The sequence below is a fragment of the Rattus norvegicus genome, chromosome 1 (genome assembly GCF_021556685.1).
Source record: "Rattus norvegicus strain SHRSP/BbbUtx chromosome 1, alternate assembly SHRSP_T2T, whole genome shotgun sequence".
NCBI lineage: Eukaryota > Metazoa > Chordata > Mammalia > Rodentia > Muridae > Rattus > Rattus norvegicus.
In genome coordinates, this window is record NC_141534.1 from 35,902,058 (window position 1) to 35,922,926 (window position 20,869).

Genomic DNA, 20,869 nt, shown 5'->3' on the forward strand with positions numbered 1-20,869 from the left:
CCTAACAAGGAAACTACTTCTAAGGCATCTTTTTCAAAAGGATTATCATTAACTGTTAACGTTTTTCTTTCTGTGAATGGTTTCAGACACAGGTCAGAACATCTGTGTGTGTTGTTTGTTGTTTGTTTTAATTCCTGTGTGCCTGTGTGCTGCCTGTTTTGATCATGGTGAAAAGAGAGTCACAATCCAAAGTCAACTTAAGGAACCATGACACTTCTTGTCCTTCCCTTTCCCTCGGAGTCAGTGACAATTTTGCAATAACATAATCATCACTTTCCTGGGGACATGCTTGTGAATTCCACATTTTTCACATTGAACATTGACCATCTCTCCCATTCATTATTTCTCATGTGCTTGTATGCAGGTTCACCCCTCCATTGTGCTGTGACCTTCAGTTAAATCCATCTATTAAGTATAAAGATAAAACCTTGAGGCTTTTCTTAGTCATAATGGGACACACTGCATTATCTATGAAGTGGTAATGAAGCAAATAAATTATGGGTGGCATTTAAATGAAATTAACCTTTGTTGATTCATATTAATTAGAGTCTAAATTGATGAAAAGTGTGTTTAAATTTTCTTGGAAAAAAAGGTAATATAACAAGATAAATTATATACTGCTCCTTAGAAAAGTTTACTAAAGCTTAGTAGAATTGGGAGTGTAGGAACAATATACTTACATGCTCGTATACATTTGAAAACACATTGGATCTGTCCTGCTAAGACAATATGCCATTCCCATAGGATAGAACATTTAGAAAGATTCAGAAACCAACATCAAGAAGCTGCTTAGTAGTCTGAAGATCTCCTGATCCCCTGGGTCTCTCAACAAGAGTTGGAAGATCATTGGTGGTTGTAGGGGGGACACTAGACTTTCAAAGTGTAAGGACATGATGACCTCTTTTGACTATCAGTAGGGATGTAACATTCAGGCAACCATTACCAGATGACATCTGATATTAATCAGATGTAATCACCCACATATCAGGGTTCCACCTCAACAAACACAGCTCTCACAGAAAGCCTGCGTGTTCTCAGGAACTCTGAGACGAGTGGGGGTGGGGGTGAAAGAGAGGAATGAGGAGGGAAGGGAAATTGTCTGACAGACTGTTTTGTAGGCATGCAGTGAAGAGCAGGTAGGTCCCCTGCTAAAAGAAAACAACTGGCCCAAGTTCTGGATGCAAGATGTGGAAAATGTGGCGTGTAATCCTAGCAGTTCCTTCTCCATTAACCTACCACAAAAGCCTGCACATCCACTCCCAAAGTGTGATGTGTTTTAAAAAGTGTTCTCCCACAGAGTTAAACAGAAAGCAAGCTAGACCTATAGGAAATTGTCCAATAACAGACTCAATACAAGTTAAAATATTTAAAACCTCCTTTCTGTATGTCTCTTGATTATATCATTGTAACTTCTTTGTAGCATTCATCAGATACATCTTCCTCTTCCCATTGATAAGCCTGTTGTTAAGATAGTCCTGTCAGCTTGAAGTCACCAGAGATGCAGTGCTCTCTTCTGCAGAAAGTCATGAGGGAGCCTTGGGTAGTTTTCTTCCACAGAGTTCTGAATACTCTGATTTTATAGCTTTCTACATATTCTAATCTGTCAATCAGAATGACCTGCTCCCAGTCAGTTCATGTTTGCAGCCACTGAGCTGTGATGTGCATTAGATGTGATTAATTCCCTTTTTGGAGTGAAGATGTGTTCCTAATAAGTATCTGTAGGAAGAAATGATTGTCAAGATCTTATTGATCTTCCAAACTTCATCCTTCCTTTAAGTTTCAAGATCACATCAGAAGGGAAGAAATGGTTCTAAAGGCCACCTACTCCCCCACTGCTTACTCACTGCACTGGAACTTGAGCAGTAGCCCCACAGTCTACCATTCTATACCTTAAATATAGCTAGAAAATAATCCAATAGGTTTCATTTTTTAAAAATATGTATCAAAAATATAAAAGACTGTAATGAAAATAACCATCATACTGCTGCATACTGGGATCCTGAGCCCAATGCGTACAGCTAATTTAATTCTTTTTTTTTTATTATTATTATTTTTTTTATTAACTTGAGTATTTCTTTTTTTTTTTTTTATTAACTTGAGTATTTCTTATATACATTTCGAGTGTTATTCCCTTTCCCGGTTTCCGGGCAAACATCCCCCTCCCCCCTCCCCTTCCTTATGGGTGTCCCCCTCCCAATGCTCCCCCCATTGCCGCCCTCCCCCCATAGTCTAGTTCACTGGGGGTTCAGTCTTAGCAGGACCCAGGGCTTCCCCTTCCACTGGTGCTCTTACTAGGATATTCATTGCTACCTATGGGGTCAGAGTCCAGGGTCAGTCCATGTATAGTATTTAGGTAGTGGCTTAGTCACTGGAAGCTCTGGTTGCTTGACATTGTTGTACTTTTGGGGTCTCGAGCCCCTTCAAGCTCTTCCAGTTCTTTCTCTGATTCCTTCAACGGGGGACCTATTCTCAGTTCAGTGGTTTGCTGCTGGCATTCGCCTCTGTATTTGCTGTATTCTGGATGTGTCTCTCAGGAGGGATCTACATCCGGCTCCTGTCGGTCTGCACTTCTTTGCTTCATCCATCTTGTCCAATTGGGTGGCTGTATATGTATGGGCCACATGTGGGGCAAGCTCTGAATGGGTGTTCCTTCAGTCTCTGTTTTAATCTTTGCCTCTCCCTTCCCACCGAAGGGTATTCTTTTTCCTCATTTAAAGAAGGAGTGAAGCATTCACATTTTGATCATCCGTTTTGAGTTTCGTTTGTTCTAGGGATCTAGGGTAATTCAAGCATTTGGGCTAATAGCCACTTATCAATGAGTGCATACCATGTATGTCTTTCTGTGATTGGGTTAGCTCACTCAGGATGATATTTTCCAGTTCCAACCATTTGCCTACGAATTTCATAAACTCGTTGTTTTTGATAGCTGAGTAATATTCCATTGTGTAGATGTACCACATTTTCTGTATCCATTCCTCTGTTGAAGGGCATCTGGGTTCTTTCCATTTTCTGGCTATTATAAATAAGGCTGCGATGAACATAGTGGAGCACGTCTCTCTTTTATATGTTGAGGCATCTTTTGGGTATATGCCCAAGAGAGGTATAGCTGGATCCTCAGGCAGTTCAATGTCCAATTTTCTGAGGAACCTCCAGACTGATTTCCAGAATGGTTTTACCAGTCTGCAATCCCACCAACAATGGAGGAGTGTTCCTCTTTCTCCACATCCTCGCCAGCATCTGCTGTCACCTGAGTTTTTGATCTTAGCCATTCTCACTGGTGTGAGGTGAAATCTCAGGGTTGTTTTGATTTGCATTTCCCTTATGACTAAAGATGTTGAACATTTCTTTAGGTGTTTCTCAGCCATTCGGCATTCCTCAGCTGTGAATTCTTTGTTTAGCTCTGAACCCCATTTTTAATAGGGTTATTTGTTTCCCTGCGGTCTAACTTCTTGAGTTCTTTGTATATTTTGGATATAAGGCCTCTATCTGTTGTAGGATTGGTAAAGATCTTTTCCCAATCTGTTGGTTGCCGTTTTGTCCTAACCACAGTGTCCTTTGCCTTACAGAGGCTTTGCAATTTTATGAGATCCCATTTGTCGATTCTTGATCTTAGAGCATAAGCCATTGGTGTTTTGTTCAGGAAATTTTTTCCAGTGCCCATGTGTTCCAGATGCTTCCCTAGTTTTTCTTCTATTAGTTTGAGTGTGTCTGGTTTGATGTGGAGGTCCTTGATCCACTTGGACTTAAGCTTTGTACAGGGTGATAAGCATGGATCGATCTGCATTCTTCTACATGTTGCCCTCCAGTTGAACCAGCACCATTTGCTGAAAATGCTATCTTTTTTCCATTGGATGGTTTTGGCTCCTTTGTCAAAAATCAAGTGACCATAGGTGTGTGGGTTCATTTCTGGGTCTTCAATTCTATTCCATTGGTCTATCTGTCTGTCTCTGTACCAATACCATGCAGTTTTTATCACTATTGCTCTGTAATACTGCTTGAGTTCAGGGATAGTGATTCCCCCTGAAGTCCTTTTATTGTTGAGGATAGCTTTAGCTATCCTGGGTTTTTTGTTATTCCAGATAAATTTGCAAATTGTTCTGTCTAACTCTTTGAAGAATTGGATTGGTATTTTGATGGGGATTGCATTGAATCTGTAGATTGCTTTTGGTAAAATGGCCATTTTTACTAAATTAATCCTGCCAATCCATGAGCATGGGAGATCTTTCCATCTTCTGAGGTCTTCTTCAATTTCTTTCCTCAGTGTCTTGAAGTTCTTATTGTACAGATCTTTTACTTGCTTGGTTAAAGTCACACCGAGGTACTTTATATTATTTGGGTCTATTATGAAGGGTGTCGTTTCCCTAATTTCTTTCTCGGCTTGTTTCTCTTTTGTATAGAGGAAGGCAACTGATTTATTTGAGTTAATTTTATACCCAGCCACTTTGCTGAAGTTGTTTATCAGCTTTAGTAGTTCTCTGGTGGAACTTTTGGGATCACTTAAATACACTATCATGTCATCTGCAAATAGTGATATTTTGACCTCTTCTTTTCCTATCTGTATCCCCTTGATCTCCTTTTTTTGTCTGATTGCTCTGGCTAGAACTTCAAGAACTATATTGAATAAGGAGGGAGAGAGTGGGCAGCCTTGTCTAGTCCCTGATTTTAGTGGGATTGCTTCAAGTTTCTCTCCATTTAGTTTAATGTTAGCAACTGGTTTGCTGTATATGGCTTTTACTATGTTTAGGTATGGGCCTTGAATTCCTATTCTTTCCAGGACTTTTATCATGAAGGGGTGTTGAATGTTGTCAAATGCTTTCTCAGCATCTAATGAAATGATCATGTGGTTCTGTTCTTTCAGTTTGTTTATATAATGGATCACGTTGATGGTTTTCTGTATATTAAACCATCCATGCATGCCTGGGATGAAGCCTACTTGATCATGGTGGATGATTGTTTTGATGTGCTCTTGAATTCGGTTTGCCAGAATTTTATTGAGTATTTTTGCGTCGATATTCATAAGGGAAATTGGTCTGAAGTTCTCTTTCTTTGTTGTGTCTTTGTGTGGTTTAGGTATAAGAGTAATTGTGGCTTCGTAGAAGGAATTCGGTAGTGCTCCATCTGTTTCAATTTTGTGGAATAGTTTGGATAATATTGGTATGAGGTTTTCTATGAAGGTTTGATAGAATTCTGCACTAAACCCATCTGGACCTAGGCTCTTTTTGGTTGGGAGACCTTTAATGACTGCTTCTATTTCCTTAGGAGTTATGGGGTTGTTTAACTGGTTTATCTGTTCCTGATTTAACTTCGATACCTGGTATCTGTCTAGGAAATTGTCCATTTCCTGAAGATTTTCAAGTTTTGTTGAATATAGGTTTTTATAGTAAGATCTGATGATTTTTTGAATTTCCTCTGAATCTGTAGTTATGTCTCCCTTTTCATTTCTGATTTTGTTAATTTGGACACACTCTCTGTGTCCTCTTGTTAGTCTGGCTAAGGGTTTATCTATCTTGTTGATTTTCTCAAAGAACCAACTTTTGGTTCTGTTGATTCTTTCTATGGTCCTTTTTGTTTCTACTTGGTTGATTTCAGCTCTGAGTTTGATTATTTCCTGCCTTCTACTCCTCCTGGGTGTATTTGCTTCTTTTTGTTCTAGAACTTTTAGGTGTGCTGTCAAGCTGCTGACATATGCTCTTTCCGGTTTCTTTCTGCCGGCACTCAGCGCTATGAGTTTTCTTCTTAGCACAGCTTTCATTGTGTCCCATAAGTTTGGGTATGTTGTATCTTCATTTTCATTAAATTCTAAAAAGTTTTTAATTTCTTTCTTTATTTCTTCCTTGACCAGGTTATCATTGAGTAGAGCATTGTTCAATTTCCACGTATATGTGGGCATTCTTCCCTTATTGTTATTGAAGACCAGTTTTAGGCCGTGGTGGTCCGATAGCACGCATGGGATTATTTCTATCTTTCTGTACCTGTTGAGGCCCGTTTTTTGACCAATTATATGGTCAATTTTGGAGAAAGTACCATGAGGAGCTGAGAAGAAGGTATATCCTTTTGCTTTAGGATAGAATGTTCTATAAATATCCGTTAAGTCCATTTGGCTCATGACTTCTCTTAGTCTGTCGACATCACTGTTTAATTTCTGTTTCCATGATCTGTCCATTGATGAGAGTGGTGTGTTGAAATCTCCCACTATTATTGTGTGAGGTGCAATGTGTGCTTTGAGCTTTAGTAAGGTTTCTTTTACGTATGTAGGTGCCCTTGTATTTGGGGCATAGATATTTAGGATTGAGAGTTCATCTTGCTGGATTTTTCCTTTGATGAATATGAAGTGTCCTTCCTTATCTTTTTTGATGACTTTTAGTTGGAAATTGATTTTATTTGATATTAGAATGGCTACTCCAGCTTGCTTCTTCTGACCATTTGCTTGGAAAGTTGTTTTCCAGCCTTTCACTCTGAGGTAGTGTCTGTCTTTGTCTCTGAGGTGTGTTTCCTGTAGGCAGCAGAATGCAGGGTCCTCGTTGTGTATCCAGTTTGTTAATCTATGTCTTTTTATTGGGGAGTTGAGGCCATTGATATTGAGAGATATTAAGGAATAGTGATTATTGCTTCCCGTTATATTCATATTTGGATGTGAGGTTATGTTTGTGTGCTTTCATTCTCTTTGTTTTCTTGCTTCTTCTAGGGTATAGCTTGCCTCCTTATGTTGGGCTTTACCATTTATTATCCTTTGTAGTGCTGGATTTGTGGAAAGATATTGTGTAAATTTGGTTTTGTCATGGAATGTCTTGGTTTCTCCATCAATGTTAATTGAGAGTTTTGCTGGATACAGTAACCTGGGCTGGCATTTGTGTTCTCTTAGGGTCTGTATAACATCAGTCCAGGATCTTCTGGCCTTCATAGTTTCTGGCGAGAAGTCTGGTGTGATTCTGATAGGTCTCCCTTTATATGTTACTTGACCTTTTTCCCTTACTGCTTTTAATATTCTTTCTTTATTTTGTGCGTTTGGTGTTTTGACTATTATGTGACGGGAGGTGTTTCTTTTCTGGTCCAATCTATTTGGAGTTCTGTAGGCTTCTTGTATGCCTATGGGTATCTCTTTTTTTAGGTTAGGGAAGTTTTCTTCTATGATTTTGTTGAAGATATTTACTGGTCCTTTGAGCTGGGAGTTTTCACTCTCTTCTATACCTATTATCCTTAGGTTTGATCTTCTCATTGAGTCCTGGATTTCCTGTATGTTTTGGACCAGTAGCTTTTTCCGCTTTACATTATCTTGGACAGTTGAGTCAATGATTTCTATGGAATCTTCTGCTCCTGAGATTCTCTCTTCCATCTCTTGTATTCTGTTGGTGAAGCTTGTATCTACAGCTCCTTGTCTCTTCTTTTGGTTTTCTATATCCAGGGTTGTTTCCATGTGTTCTTTCTTGATTGCTTCTATTTCCATTTTTAATTCCTTCAACTGTTTGATTGTGTTTTCCTGGAATTCTTTCAGGGATTTTTGTGTCTCCTCTCTATGGGCTTCTACTTGTTTATTTATGTTTTCCTGGAATTCTTTCAGGGATTTTTGTGTCTCCTCTCTATGGGCTTCTACTTGTTTATTTATGTTTTCCTGGAATTCTTTCAGGCATTTTTGCGATTCCTCTCTGTAGGCTTCTACTTGTTCTCTAAGGGAGTTCTTCACGTCTTTCTTGAAGTCCTCCAGCATCATGATCAAAAATGATTTTGGAACTAGATCTTGCTTTTCTGGTGTGTTTGGATATTCCATGTTTGTTTTGATGGGAGAATTGGGCTCCGATGGTGCCATGTAGTCTTGGTTTCTGTTGCTTGGGTTCCTGCGCTTGCCTCTCGCCATCAGATTATCTCTAGTGTTACTTTGTTCTGCTATTTCTGACAGTGGCTAGACTGTCCTATAAGCCTGTGTGTCAGGAGTGCTGTAGACCTGTTTTCCTCTCTTTCAGTCAGTTATGGGGACAGAGTGTTCTGCTTTCCGGCGTGTGGTTTTTCCTCTCTACAGGTCTTCAGCTGTTCCTGTGGGCCTGTGTCTTGAGTTCACCAGGCAGCTTTCTTGCAGCAGAAAAGTTGGTCTTACCTGTGGTCCCAAGGCTCAAGTTCGCTCGTGGGGTGCTACCCACGGGCTCTCTGCAGCGGCAGCAACCAGGAAGACCTGTGCTGCCGTTTCCGGGAGCTTCAGTGCACCAGGGTTCCAGATGGTCTTTGGCTTTTTCCTCTGGCGTCCGAGATGTGTGTGCAGAGAGCAGTCTCTTCTGGTTTCCCAGGCTTGTCTCCCTCTCTGAAGGTTCAGCTCTCCCTCCCACGGGATTTGGGTGCAGAGAACTGTTTATCCGGTCTGTTTCCTTCTGGTTCTGGTGGTGTCTCAGGCACAGGGGTCCTGCCGCTCCTGGGCCCTCCCCCACGGGAGCCCAGAGGCCTTATACAGTTTCCTCTTGGGCCAGGGATGTGGGCAGGGGTGAGCAGTGTTGGTGGTCTCTTCTGCTCTGCAGCCTCAGGAGTGCCCACCTGACCAGGTGGTTGGGTCTTTAATTCTTTAGAAGTGCTAAGGAGGCGCTTGAGATTTCCCACAGCCATGATTGAGCACTATGTGGAGGAGAATGTCAGTTGATCATTCTCAGCTCCAGAACACTGTCCTGAGCCAAATGCTATGCTCTGAGATGCACAGAGCTTGCTGCGTACTCATTTGCAGCTCTCTGTTGATTATCTTCCCTTTTACTTTTCTAGGACTGACACTTGGCAGTTTTGCTTGTTGTTGGCATGTTTCAAATTCTTTCCCTTCTTACACTGTGTTGTTGTCCTTCCTGGTGATGAAAAACCATCATTTTGTGGTGGGTGGTCTTGTACCATGGCACTTCACCTCACCCTCACCACCTCAGTGCTTCTTTCTATTTGGTGTATTTCTTTTAATTTCCCACCCGAAATATATAGGGAAAAAAAAGAAAGAAAGAAAGAGAGAAAAACAGAAAGAAAGAGAGAGAAAAACAGAGAGAAAGATAGAGAGAAGGAAAGAAAGAGAAAGAGAAAGAAAGAAAGAGAGAAAAACAGAAAGAGAGAGAGAGAAAGAAAGAAAGAGAAAAAACAAAGAAATGAAATGAAATACTGGCCTCTTTTTAATGCTTAGCATCTCAGAGTCACAAGAGATAGGAGCTGTCACCTAATGGATTTGATAAATTTCTGTGGTGTTTGAACTCAATAAATTAGCATCCTTAAATGTTTCCGTCCCAGGTGACATTTTCTCAGATGGGTCACCCCTTCGAACCACATGGTCTGTGAAAGTCACTTGACAATCTCCTTACACTCCTCTCTGAATATACATGGCCATGCGGCTCTAAGGATCCAAGGACATGTGTCTCCAAAGGGTAGCCATTTAAAATGACTTTAAATCAAGGAAAGCTTGTATAGCAGAAAATAGAAATAACTTGTAAAGTAATAAAAAGTGTCTGTTCCTTGTTTTTTTAAAAAAAAATACATCTCTTCTGAATTCCTCAGAAATCCTTAATGCCCTGGCAAAGGCATTTCTCCTGAAGGTAAGGGATGGGCTATGAGTTGCCCTAACAGCACCAATCTTGGGAAACGAGTACATCTCAGAATCTGCTTTCACATGTTACTCAATTTTCTTTCCTTGACTGTAAAAGGATTGATAACTGTGGTGTGCTCTCTAGGCTCCCCGAAGTTTGAAAAGTGGAAAGTGTGTGGAGGAAAGATGGTAGGTAGCAGGGGGAAAGCCACATTGCTGCTTACTGGTGAATACTGGTAAATTCTGTCTTCTACCTGGTTCCTTCTACATGGTACATTAAGGTACACCTCTGAGATTCCATGAGAATGTTAGACAGAGCTCCCATATTTCTGTCAATTAGAGGCAGAAGCTTCCATGGGGGCTGTGTGAGTTCAGATTCCAGACCTGAGCCCTGCAGGATCTGAGAGCTTGGTTTTAATCTTCAGGGTAAGACTGTCCTGGTGCTCTTATCTAAAACAATTTGTTTTCTTCCAAACCTTTCAGAGGAGACTAAGTTCCTTGTCCTGTTCTCTGACAAAAGTGAGGGCAGCTAAATGAAATAAGATAAAAGCGGCAAAGAGACAGCATGATGCTATCAAGAAAAACCAAACAGTGTGAAAATGAGGCTCTTTATTATGTGTTCTGTTTGACAGCCTTCTGAAAAATAAAAGGCTTTGATGTTATTTCTAAAAGCGAAATCCTGACCTAATCATTTCTTCCACGCCTAAGATTTAATGTGAAGTCACATGGCTGCATGAGTCTGGAAGAAAAATGGTTCAGGACATTAGTCATATTTGTAAATACATGGTGTTATTGAAATTCCATAGTCAGTTCTGTTAACCATAGAATACCATATACCAAGATAAAAACCAGGCATCAAGAGAAATATTTCATAAGTTTTCCTTCAGAAAAAAAATCTGATATTTCATTGGCATTAAGTCTTAGTCATTTGCTTCTTGTACATACTCCTTTGTGTGTGCACATAAAGCTCAGGAGATGCATTCCTTCTAATTGTCCTTCCTGTACCCAGGAAGTGTTGAAAGGCATCAAGAATGAATGATGGGACTGGAAGAGAGAGATCAAAAGCTAAGAGCACATATTGCTTTTGCAGAGGACCCAAATCCTGATACCCAAACCCACATTGAACAACTTACAACAGCTTATATAAGGGATGCAGCAGCTCCAGCCTCCTCAAACACTTACATACATGTGCACGTGCACGCGCACGCACACACACACACACACACACACACAAGTGAGTGTGTATGTGTGTATTCGAGCATGTGTGCATGTGTTCCTATATGTGCATGTGTGTGCTTGTGTGTATGTGTACATGGGTGTACATATGTGTGTGCACATGTGTATATGCATTGTGCATTTATGTATGTGAATGTATGTATATATTGTGCATGTGTGTGTGCATGCATTGTGCTTGTGTGTATGTGTGTGCATAAGGATATGTGTGTTTTGTGCATTATATACATTTGTGTGTGTGTGTATCTGTGTGTGTGCGTGTGCATGTGCATATGTGTAGACCAGAGGTCAACAAGGTCAAGTGTCTTCCTCAATTGCTCTTCACCTTACTTTTGGTATCTTTCCTTGAACCTGGAGCTTGTGGATTGGCAGTTGAACTCCAAGAACCTTCTTTTTCCTCTTCCCATTGTTGAGATTACAGAAGCATGCCACTATACCCAGTTTTCACAAAGTGCGGGGGATCAAACTCAGGTCTTTACACTTGCACTGCAAACACTTTACGCACTGAACCATGTCTCCTGCTTCATAATTTCTGACTGGATAAGAATCATTTGACTGATGCCACATTGGCAATGTGAATGGGCCCTGAAGTTCTCAGGCAGGTCACAGCCAAACTTCAGGCTGTGATTATGGGTCTGATCTGGATATAGAATTCCCTAGACATCTTGCCTCTGGACACGGGACAGAAGATGGCTAAGGTAATGAAGAAAAGAACTGCAACCTACAGTGCTGTGGTGACAGGGCCTTTCATTATGACTGGTCCTGGAGAGGATAAATCACTCTCTTGATATCTTGTATCTGAGCCAGTCAACAGTTGTCCTGGGGACTGTGGGACAGGACAGGGTGCACCTAGGTAGAAAGGGGTACCTCCATTCTGAGAAAGGAAATAAGTAAACAGGGCAACCAGAGGAAGGACATACAAAGGAGCCATTCCTTGGCAATGGATGAGGCTCTGTGCTAGGATGCTGGTCTGACAGGCTACACTGGTGCCCCCTGCTGGGAAGATTGGTGCACAGACATGACTTTGCTAGTTCTGGTTCTTACCTTGGGTTCATATTCTGGAGTGTTCAGCTTTGAAACTCTCCCCATTTGGTTTGAAGACAGTTTTCTGGGAAGAAGGGAGTCAGCGCTCACAGATAGTAACTAAGTTGCTTTGTTATTATTTCAACTGTGCTTACTAAGGAGTTAGCATTTTCTAGTTGAGTAGCCGGGCTTGTCTTGTCTTTTCTCATTCCCTGCATTTCTCAGAACACCATTTTTCAAAGAAGTTCCAGCGACGATGAGGTCTGAATCATCTTCAGCAAACCAGATGGTCGTTTCACAAAGGCTAAATATGATAAGAGTTTATGAATGGTGTGGACATGAATCTCGAACCAGTCTTGTTCAGCTGCAAGCAGATCCCCTCAAACAGAGCATTAAGAATGTTTTCTAGTGAGCATAGTTGCACATGTCCCTAATGCCTGCACTCAGGAGGCAGAGGCAGATGAATCTCTGTGAATTCAAGACCAGCCTTGTCTCTACATAGTGAGTTTCAGGACAACCAGATATACACAGTGAGACCCCGTCTTGAAAAATGAAAACAAAACAAACAAACAAACAAACAAACAGAATGCCCTTAAGACTTCCTATCCATCCAGGATTGCCACTCACAGAGGCATCGTGTTACTATATAAATGCAACAAGAATTTGAGATTATGAAATGTATGGATATAACAGAAATCTGACACATTGTTCTCTGATCTGGTACATATACTCATGGACACATGAAACACTTGTGTATCTGGGTCATATGTGTGGGTCATGTAGACATACAGTTATACACACTACATATGTATGTTACATTAATCACATATGAATAGGCTCCTTATGCATATAGCACATAAGAAAAACACACTGAGAAAAACACCCTGAGGCCTACCCGAAGTTAATATTTTTAATTCTCTGTACTAATGGAGTAGAAATAAATTATGACTGCATAAAGGAATATCTTAGGGATGAGTTCTGAGACTGAGATGGAGCAGCTGGTGCCTCCCATGTGGGTTACTAGGACAGCACTGACGGTTCCTCCCAGTCTGTTGAGTTCTTTGTGGATTCTACAGAATACCAGCAGCAACTCTGAGATGAATTCATCACCCCATCCCCCTCGCCTTAATTCTACTCCCACTTGGTCCCTCAATTCTCCAGTATGCCCCAGGGCTTTGAGGTACTTAGAATCAATATGTCTTTTCCTTCTGTGCCCACAGCCTGTCAAGGTATAAGGCATCAGACAGATGCAAAAATCATGGCCACCTTTTTTATCATTGTGACTTTGGAAGCACGGTTATGATTGTCCCCTGCCTACCTCCCAGATGAAGGTCTTCCACAGCCTAGTTGAGAGGCTCTATTTGATACATAGCTTGACTAGCAACAAAGCAGATGCCGACGGCCACTGTCTTTAAGTCCAGGAAATAATAAGCAAGCTGCGTGGCCTAGGTATTTTACTCAGGGAAACTCTAGGGTGACAGTCAGAAGAAAACCTTTTAGTCAGAGAGGGTGAAGTGACATTACCCATAATTCTCTGGAGCTCAAATCTGAGAAACTTCAAAGGTGTGGGAATAAATCTCCCACCCATTGTGTCTGCTGGGGAACAGGAGGCCTTTGGAAACAGTGCCTTTCTGATGGCACTGAAGCTCCAAGTGATTTGTCATGTTAGAGTTATATGTCAATATCCTAGGTAGACCTACAAGTTCAGCTATGAGCACTGAGGAGCTTACAGTATGTGAATCCTGTGCCAGATAGCAAGGGCACAGTGGAAAGGCCATTGTCTCCTCCTGCTGACAAGAATATAAAGAGAATGTGTCTTGAGAGCGAATTTGTAGCATAAACCAAGCACAAAAATATGCATGACTTTTGACTTCTTACATTATTAGTAACAGCCTAAAGCAGTGATCAGAGAGGAAGTCACGGTTTCATACAGGAGTTTGACATCTGCAGCAGAATTAGAGCACATGGAATATTAACACGGTAGTATTGAGCAATATAGATGTATATAGACACGACTAAATGAGTCATAGTACCGAATACTAAATAAGAATTTGGAAACCTGCCTACACATAATTTCTGTAATCTCAGACACCTTTTATTTTATGTTACATTAAACAGTCAACGCATACAGCTTCAGTAAACATGAAATCTGGCCTTTATGAACAAGAGGGACGTCTTGACAAAATAAGTTTAGAACCAAATTTTAAAATAGGAATGTCAAGTGGATGAACACCATCCTTTGGACAGAAGGCTTCTTCCTGAGCGGGGAAGTTGGGGCAGTTTTCAGATTCATTTTACATTCTTTTCTTTTTCCATCTAAATTCTTGAACATACTTTGGTTCATCAGAAGAATCACAGCTACCTTGTTATTTGTCTATAAACAAAAAAATCACTTATCTAGGTTTAGTGGCTACATTTAGAGTAAAGATAGCACCTGTCAGCATATCAGTGACAATCACTGAGAGCCAAGGTAGTCAGGGTATCACAGTGGTGCTATATAACAAACTTAAAAGTCTGTCATAGTGGAGGTGGACTGTAGACTGCAGGTTGCCTGGGAGGCCCTCTTCCACATATCTCTCTTCTTGAATAAATGCAGTAGATAGCAAACAATAGATATACACTTGTCCTGATAGCAGACATGAGAGTAGTGTTAAATCCATAATGCTGCAAGCCCTGTGCTGGGTGCAAAAGGGGACTCTAAAGGGCACACATGTCATAGGGGATAGAATCCTAAGAGATGTGTCTTTGTTTGTTGGGTTTGTTTTTGTTTTTGTTTTAGGTAAACCAGAATACCAATGTCAATTGAGAAGTAGATGCAAGAATTATTATTCCCTGAGTCTTTTTTTTTCTTTAAAGATTCTTCCTGATATACACACAGTCTGCTTCTGTTGGGTCGACAAGGAAGAGATCCTTACCTTATCAAATGTCCTCTTCTGTCTCTTTAGATACTGGCCAATGTGATCATTTTCATTTGTGGGAACTTGGCGGGAGCCTACCACAAGCACCTCATGGAGCTTGCCTTGCAGCAAACCTATCGGGACACGTGTAATTGCATCAAGTCCCGGATCAAGCTGGAATTTGAAAAACGGCAGCAGGTAAAATGTGTTTTTAATCCTATATCTGTACTATCCTGGGCATTTCTGGATACCAGCTATTAATTAACATTAGCGGCAAGCATCTGTCTTGGTATAAACAGGACTGTGATGTCAGGGCAGTGTGGCAGCAGCTGTTCTCTACTCCGTTGATCATGAACATCCTCCAGAGGCACTTGAGTATCAGGGAGGAGATTCATTAGGGGCTGGTGGCTGCCCTTGTCTGTGGTTGCCCCATGGTGATGGTTAGAGTGGTGTACAGAGATGTACATAGGGAATTGCATTCTGCGTATTGAAACAATACAGAACATAACTGATAGAGACATTGAGAGGCAGGTGCAGGCAAAGCCTTCAGTGTCCTCTAGAGTGGGCAGGACCACATACAACAGACACCCTGGAGGAAAACCTTACCCATGGTCTTGCAGTGGACATCCCTTACCTTAGGTGGTGGCATGATGTTGTGTTTGTGGCTTCTCTCATTGCTGTGAGAAAAATTTTGACATAGGCAACTTAAGGAAGGATGGGTTCACTCAGCACTTGGAGTTTAAAGTCTCCATCTGTCATGACAGGGAAGTCTGGGAGCGAGACTGTGAGGCAGCTGCTTCCACTGTGCCCACAGTCAGGAAGCGGAAAGACATGGATGCTGCTGCTCAGCTTGCTTTTACTTTTTATTCTTTGTGGGGCCAGAGTCCACAGTGTGGTGTCACCAACATCCATATTAGTTCTTCTATTGTCAGTCGCCTTTCTGGAAAACCCAGCATAGACACGGAGATATGTTTCCTTGGTGATTCTATATCCAGTCAAGTGGACAATAAAGATTCACCATTGCAAGGTCCCCATCCCCACCCCACCCCCGACACAGAAAGTGACAATCGCCATACCTGACTCTGAACGCTGTGTTCCTCCTCTGTATGACTGGCTGTGATGTTATCTGTGCTGTTAAAAGTATTTGTACCATAGTCCAAATATAGATACTGAATTAAGTTGTATTAAATCAGCATCTTCTCTAAATTTCATCAAAATGCATTTTTGGTGGTAGGAGGGAAAATTATCACTTAAGTGTTGGCACTGAATTTCTCTTTGTATGTAGATTTGAGAATAATGATCAGGTTTTTCCAAAATGTGAACATCAGCTCATCTGTTTAGCAAATATTTGTTGAATACCATTTGCACTGGGTATGGTTCTAAGCATCTGGGTGTCAGGGTGAGAATATGAGGTTCTCACTGCTACTATTGGCAAATCTTGTGGATATTTTTAAATATTCTTTTACCTCCTATTCAATTAATGTTCAATTCATTTGTCTATGTATATATCCATCCTGGTTGCTATACCTGAGTCTCATGATGAATTCCCTCAGCTCCGTAATGCTTGTCTCTATTGAAAGAATTCAGATGAGACATAGCATACAAAGACAGAGTGTATTACAGAGTAAACTGGAGACCTCTCAAGGGATGAGAATGTCCAGTGGCCAAAGGAAGCATTGCAGAGCAGAGCAGTCTTCCAATGTAAATGTGCAAACAGAGAAGGGAGAGCACTGTGCTTTAGGGGAAGGTTTTACAATGTCACCTCTAACATCTCTAAAACAGTCAGGCCTTACTGATCAGTACTTTTCTGTATAGATGAATGACATCCCATCTAGATTGAGTCTTATTGGAGGGACAATGAAATGCTCTTTTCCCTTACCAGAATTTCTGGGTTCTAGAAAATTCCACAATGTCTAGACATCCCATCTAGATTGAGTCTTATGGGAGGGACAATGAAATGCTCTTTTCCCTTACCAGAAAACATCCACCTAGCAAGTAAATTTTACAGGCTTCTGGGAAATCCAGAATAATATCACATTTCCTCTTAGAACCAGAGAGGGACTCAGATTCCCCTATCTATCTATCTATCTATCTATCTATCTATCTATCTATCTATCTATCATCTATCTTTCTTTTTTCTTCCTCCCCTCCCCCTCTCTCTTTTATTGGATATTTTATGTATTTACATTTCAAATGTTATCTGCTTTCCCCTTCCCCTGCTTCTATCTTTCTTTATGCAGCAATCCGAGTCCTTTTGTCTCCATTTCTGGTTCTACAAGCTCATGATTATGAAGAAGGAGGTCCATTCCCAACAATTTTCAAGACTGCTAATAGCTAATTTAACTATTTAGCAGACATATCAAAACCATAGACAATTGTTTACTTAAGTAGCTCTTCAGATTTTCTTTATATACTTGTGCCCAGTCATGTTTAATTTCTGGGTTCTAGAAAATTCCACAATGTCAGTAGACATCCTTTCCCATTCACAGTTGGTTCCACTACAGCATGTTGTTTGGTTTTGAGGCTTCCTGGGGAAACAGAAACAAAAACAAAACAAAACATGTATTCACACAGACAGGTCACCAAATAGACCAAGGAAATAATTCCATTCAGTTTCAGATTCATGGATGGGTGGATTTATTGGTGTTCTCTTCAGAAACAAAGACGACTCAAAAGCATCTGCATCACTGAGAAGCTCACACAGAGTGACTTTCAGGTCATGAAAGGTGCCTCACTGGAGAACTACCAGATTCAGCTTTATGTCTCTTACATATTTTAGTACCGCCCATGTACTTAGGTGGTCAAGATGGAGTCCTTACAATCTAATCATCCCTCTTATGCTAGAAGACTTAACAAGTCTATCGCTGCATGCCTGGGTGTCACTATACAGTAGTGGTTATTTCGTTGCAATAATTGCACAGCCAATTAATATATCTGAGAGGTCACTGCAATATTCCTGTATGTCCAGTGGTTGTGTCTATAACCACCTAGACTAAAATTTGAATAATTGAGAACAGACAGTTTTTCTTGAAAAGGAAATACAGCAAGATGATTTGACTTGGGTGTTAAGAGCACTTGCAGCTCTTACCAAAACCTGAGTTCAGTTTCCAGCACCTATGTAGGTCGGCTCACAACTACCTGTAACTCTAGCATGATGGCTCTGATATACTCCCTCCAGACCTTCATGGGTTGACATCATGTTGACATAACCCCCACATACTATCACAAACATAAACACATAATTAAAACATCAAGGCTCCCAAACCCCGTGGGAAAGAGAACTCACCGCCTAGACAGATGGGCACTCCTGAGACTGCAGAGCTGAAGAGACCACCAATACTGCCCACCCCTGCCCACATCCCTGGCCCAAGAGGAAACTGTATATGGCCTCTGGGAACCGGTAGATAGGGGCACTGGAGCCGCAGGTCCCCTGTGCCCGAGACACCGCCTGAACCTGAAGGGACCGGATCAACAGTTCTCTGTACCCAAATCCCTGGGAGGAAGAGCTAAACCTTCAGAGAGGTAGACACATCTGGGGAGCCATAAGAGACTGCACTCTGCCCACATTTCTGACTCCAGAGGAAAACACCAAACGCCATCTGGGACCCTGGTACATGGGGGCTCCCAGAAAGGGCAGCACAGGTCCTCCTGGCTGCTGCCCTCGCTGAGAACTCATAAGCAACACCCCATGAGCAAACTTGAGCCTCGGGACAGCAGGTAAGACCAACATTTCTGCTCCAAGTGACCTGCCTGGTGAACTCAGGACAGAGGCCCACAGGAACAGCTGAAGACCTATAGATAGGAAAAACTACACGCCCGAAAGCAGAACACTCTGTTCCCATAACTGGCTGAAAGAAAACAGGAAAACAGGTCTACAGCACTCCTGTCACACAGGCTTATAGGACAGTCTAGCCACTGTCAGAAATAGCAGAACAAAGTAACACTAGAGATAATCTGATGGCGAGAGGCAAGCGCAGGAACCCAAAAAACAGAAACCAAGACTACATGGCATCATTGGAGCCCAATTCTCCCACCAAAGCAAACACGGAATATCCAAACACACCAGAAAAGCAAGATCTAGTTTCAAAATCATATTTGATCAGGATGCTGGAGGGCTTCAAGAAAGACATAAAGAACTCCCTTAGAGAAACGAAGGAAATCATAAATAAACAAGTAGAAGCCTATAGAGAGGAATCACAAAAATCCCTGAAAGAATTCCAGGAAAACACAATCAAACAGTTGAAGGAATTAAAAATGGAAATAGAAGCAATCAAGAAAGAACACAGGGAAACAACCCTAGATATGGAAAACCAAAGGAAGAGATAAGGCGCTGTAGATACAAGCATCAACAACAGAATACAAGAGATAAAAGAGAGAATCTCAGGAGCAGAACATCCCATAGAAATCATCGACACAACTGTCAAAGATAATGTAAAATGGAAAAAGCTACTGGTATAAAACATACAGGAAATCCAGGACCCAATGGGAAGATCAAACCTAAGGATAATAGGTATAGAAGAGAGTGAAGACTCCCAGCTCAAAGGACCAGTAAATGTCTTCAACAAAATCATAGAAGAAAACTTCCCTAACCTGAAGAAAGAGATGCCCATAAGCATACAAGAAGCCTACAGAACTCCAAATAGATTGGACCAGAAAAGAAACTCTTCCCGTCACATAGTACTCAAAACACCAAACGCACAAAATAAAGAAAGAATATTAAAAGTAGTAAGGGAAAAAGGTCAAGTAACATATAAAGGCAGACCTATCAGAATCACACCAGACTTCTCACCAGAGACTATGAAGGCCAGAAGCTCCTGGACAGATGTCATGCAGACCCTAAGAGAACACAAATGCCAACACAGGTTACTGTATCCTGCAAAACTCTCAATTAACATAGATGGAGAAACCAAGATATTCCATGAAAAAACCAAATTTATACAATATCTTTCTACAAATCCAGAGCTACAAAGGATAATAAATGGTAAAGGCCAACATAAGGAGGCAAGCTACACCCTAGAAGAAGCAAGAAACTAATCGTCTTGGCAACAAAACAAAGAGAAGAAAAGCACACAAACATAACCTCACATCTAAATATGAATATAACAGGAAACAATAATCACTATAACTTAATATCTCTCAACATCAATGGTCTCAACTCCCCAATAAAAAGACATAGATTAACAAACTGGATACGCAATGAGGACCCTGCATTCTGCTCCCTACAGGAAACACACCTCAGAGACAAAGACAGACACTACCTCAGAGTGAAAGGCTGGAAAACAACTTTCCAAGCAAATGGTCGGAAGAAGCAAGTTGGAGTAGCCATTCTAATATCGAATAAAATCAATGTTCAACCAAAAGTCATCAAAAAAGATAAGGAAGGACACTTCATATTCATCAAAGGGAAAATCCACCAAGATGAACTCTCAATCCTAAATATCTATGCCCCAAATACAAGGGCACCTACATACGTAAAAGAAACCTTACTAAAGCTCAAAACACACATTGCACCTCACACAATAATAGTAGGAGATTTCAACACCCCACTCTCATCAATAGACAGGTCATGGAAACAGAAATTAAACAGAGACATAGACAGACTAAGAGAAGTCATGAACCCAATGGACTTAACAGATATTTGAAGAACATTCTATCCTAAAGCAAAAGGATATACATTCTTCTCAGCACCTCATGGTACTTTCTCCAAAATTGACCATATAATTGGTCAAAAAACGGGCCTCAACAGATACAGAAAGATAGAAATAATCCCATGCGTGCTATCAGACCACCACGGCCTAAAACTGGTCTTCAATAACAATAAGGGAAGAACACCCACATATACATGGAAGTTGAACATTGCTCTACTCAATGATAACCTCGTCAAGGAAGGAATAAAGAAAGAAATTAAAGACTTCTTAGAATTTAATGAAAATGAAGGTACAACATACCCAAACTTATGGGACACAATGAAAGCTGTGCTAAGAGGAAAATTCATAGCGCTGAGTGCCTGCAGAAAGAAACAGGAGAGAGCATATATCAGCAGCTTGACAGCACACCTAAAAGCTCTGGAACAAAAAGAAGCAAATACACCCAGGAGGAGTAGAAGGCAGGAAATAATCAAGGCTGAAATCAACCAAGTAGAAACAAAAAGGACCATGGAAAGAATCAACAGAACCAAAAGTTGGTT

The 20,869-nt window shown here is 41.0% G+C and overlaps 1 protein-coding gene across 3 annotated transcripts in view; it reads left to right on the forward strand.

The window, feature by feature from the left end:
• Adcy2 (adenylate cyclase 2) overlaps nucleotides 1–20,869 on the forward strand; it is a 446,582-nt gene that overhangs the window by 213,100 nt on the left and 212,613 nt on the right. For all 3 annotated transcript variants that reach the window (XR_015642825.1, NM_031007.3, XM_087593668.1), the window contains 1 exon segment: nucleotides 14,731–14,880. Coding sequence is in view for 2 of the 3 variants with exons in the window: in NM_031007.3 (NP_112269.2) it covers nucleotides 14,731–14,880 (150 nt within the window). In the remaining variant the exon portion in view is untranslated.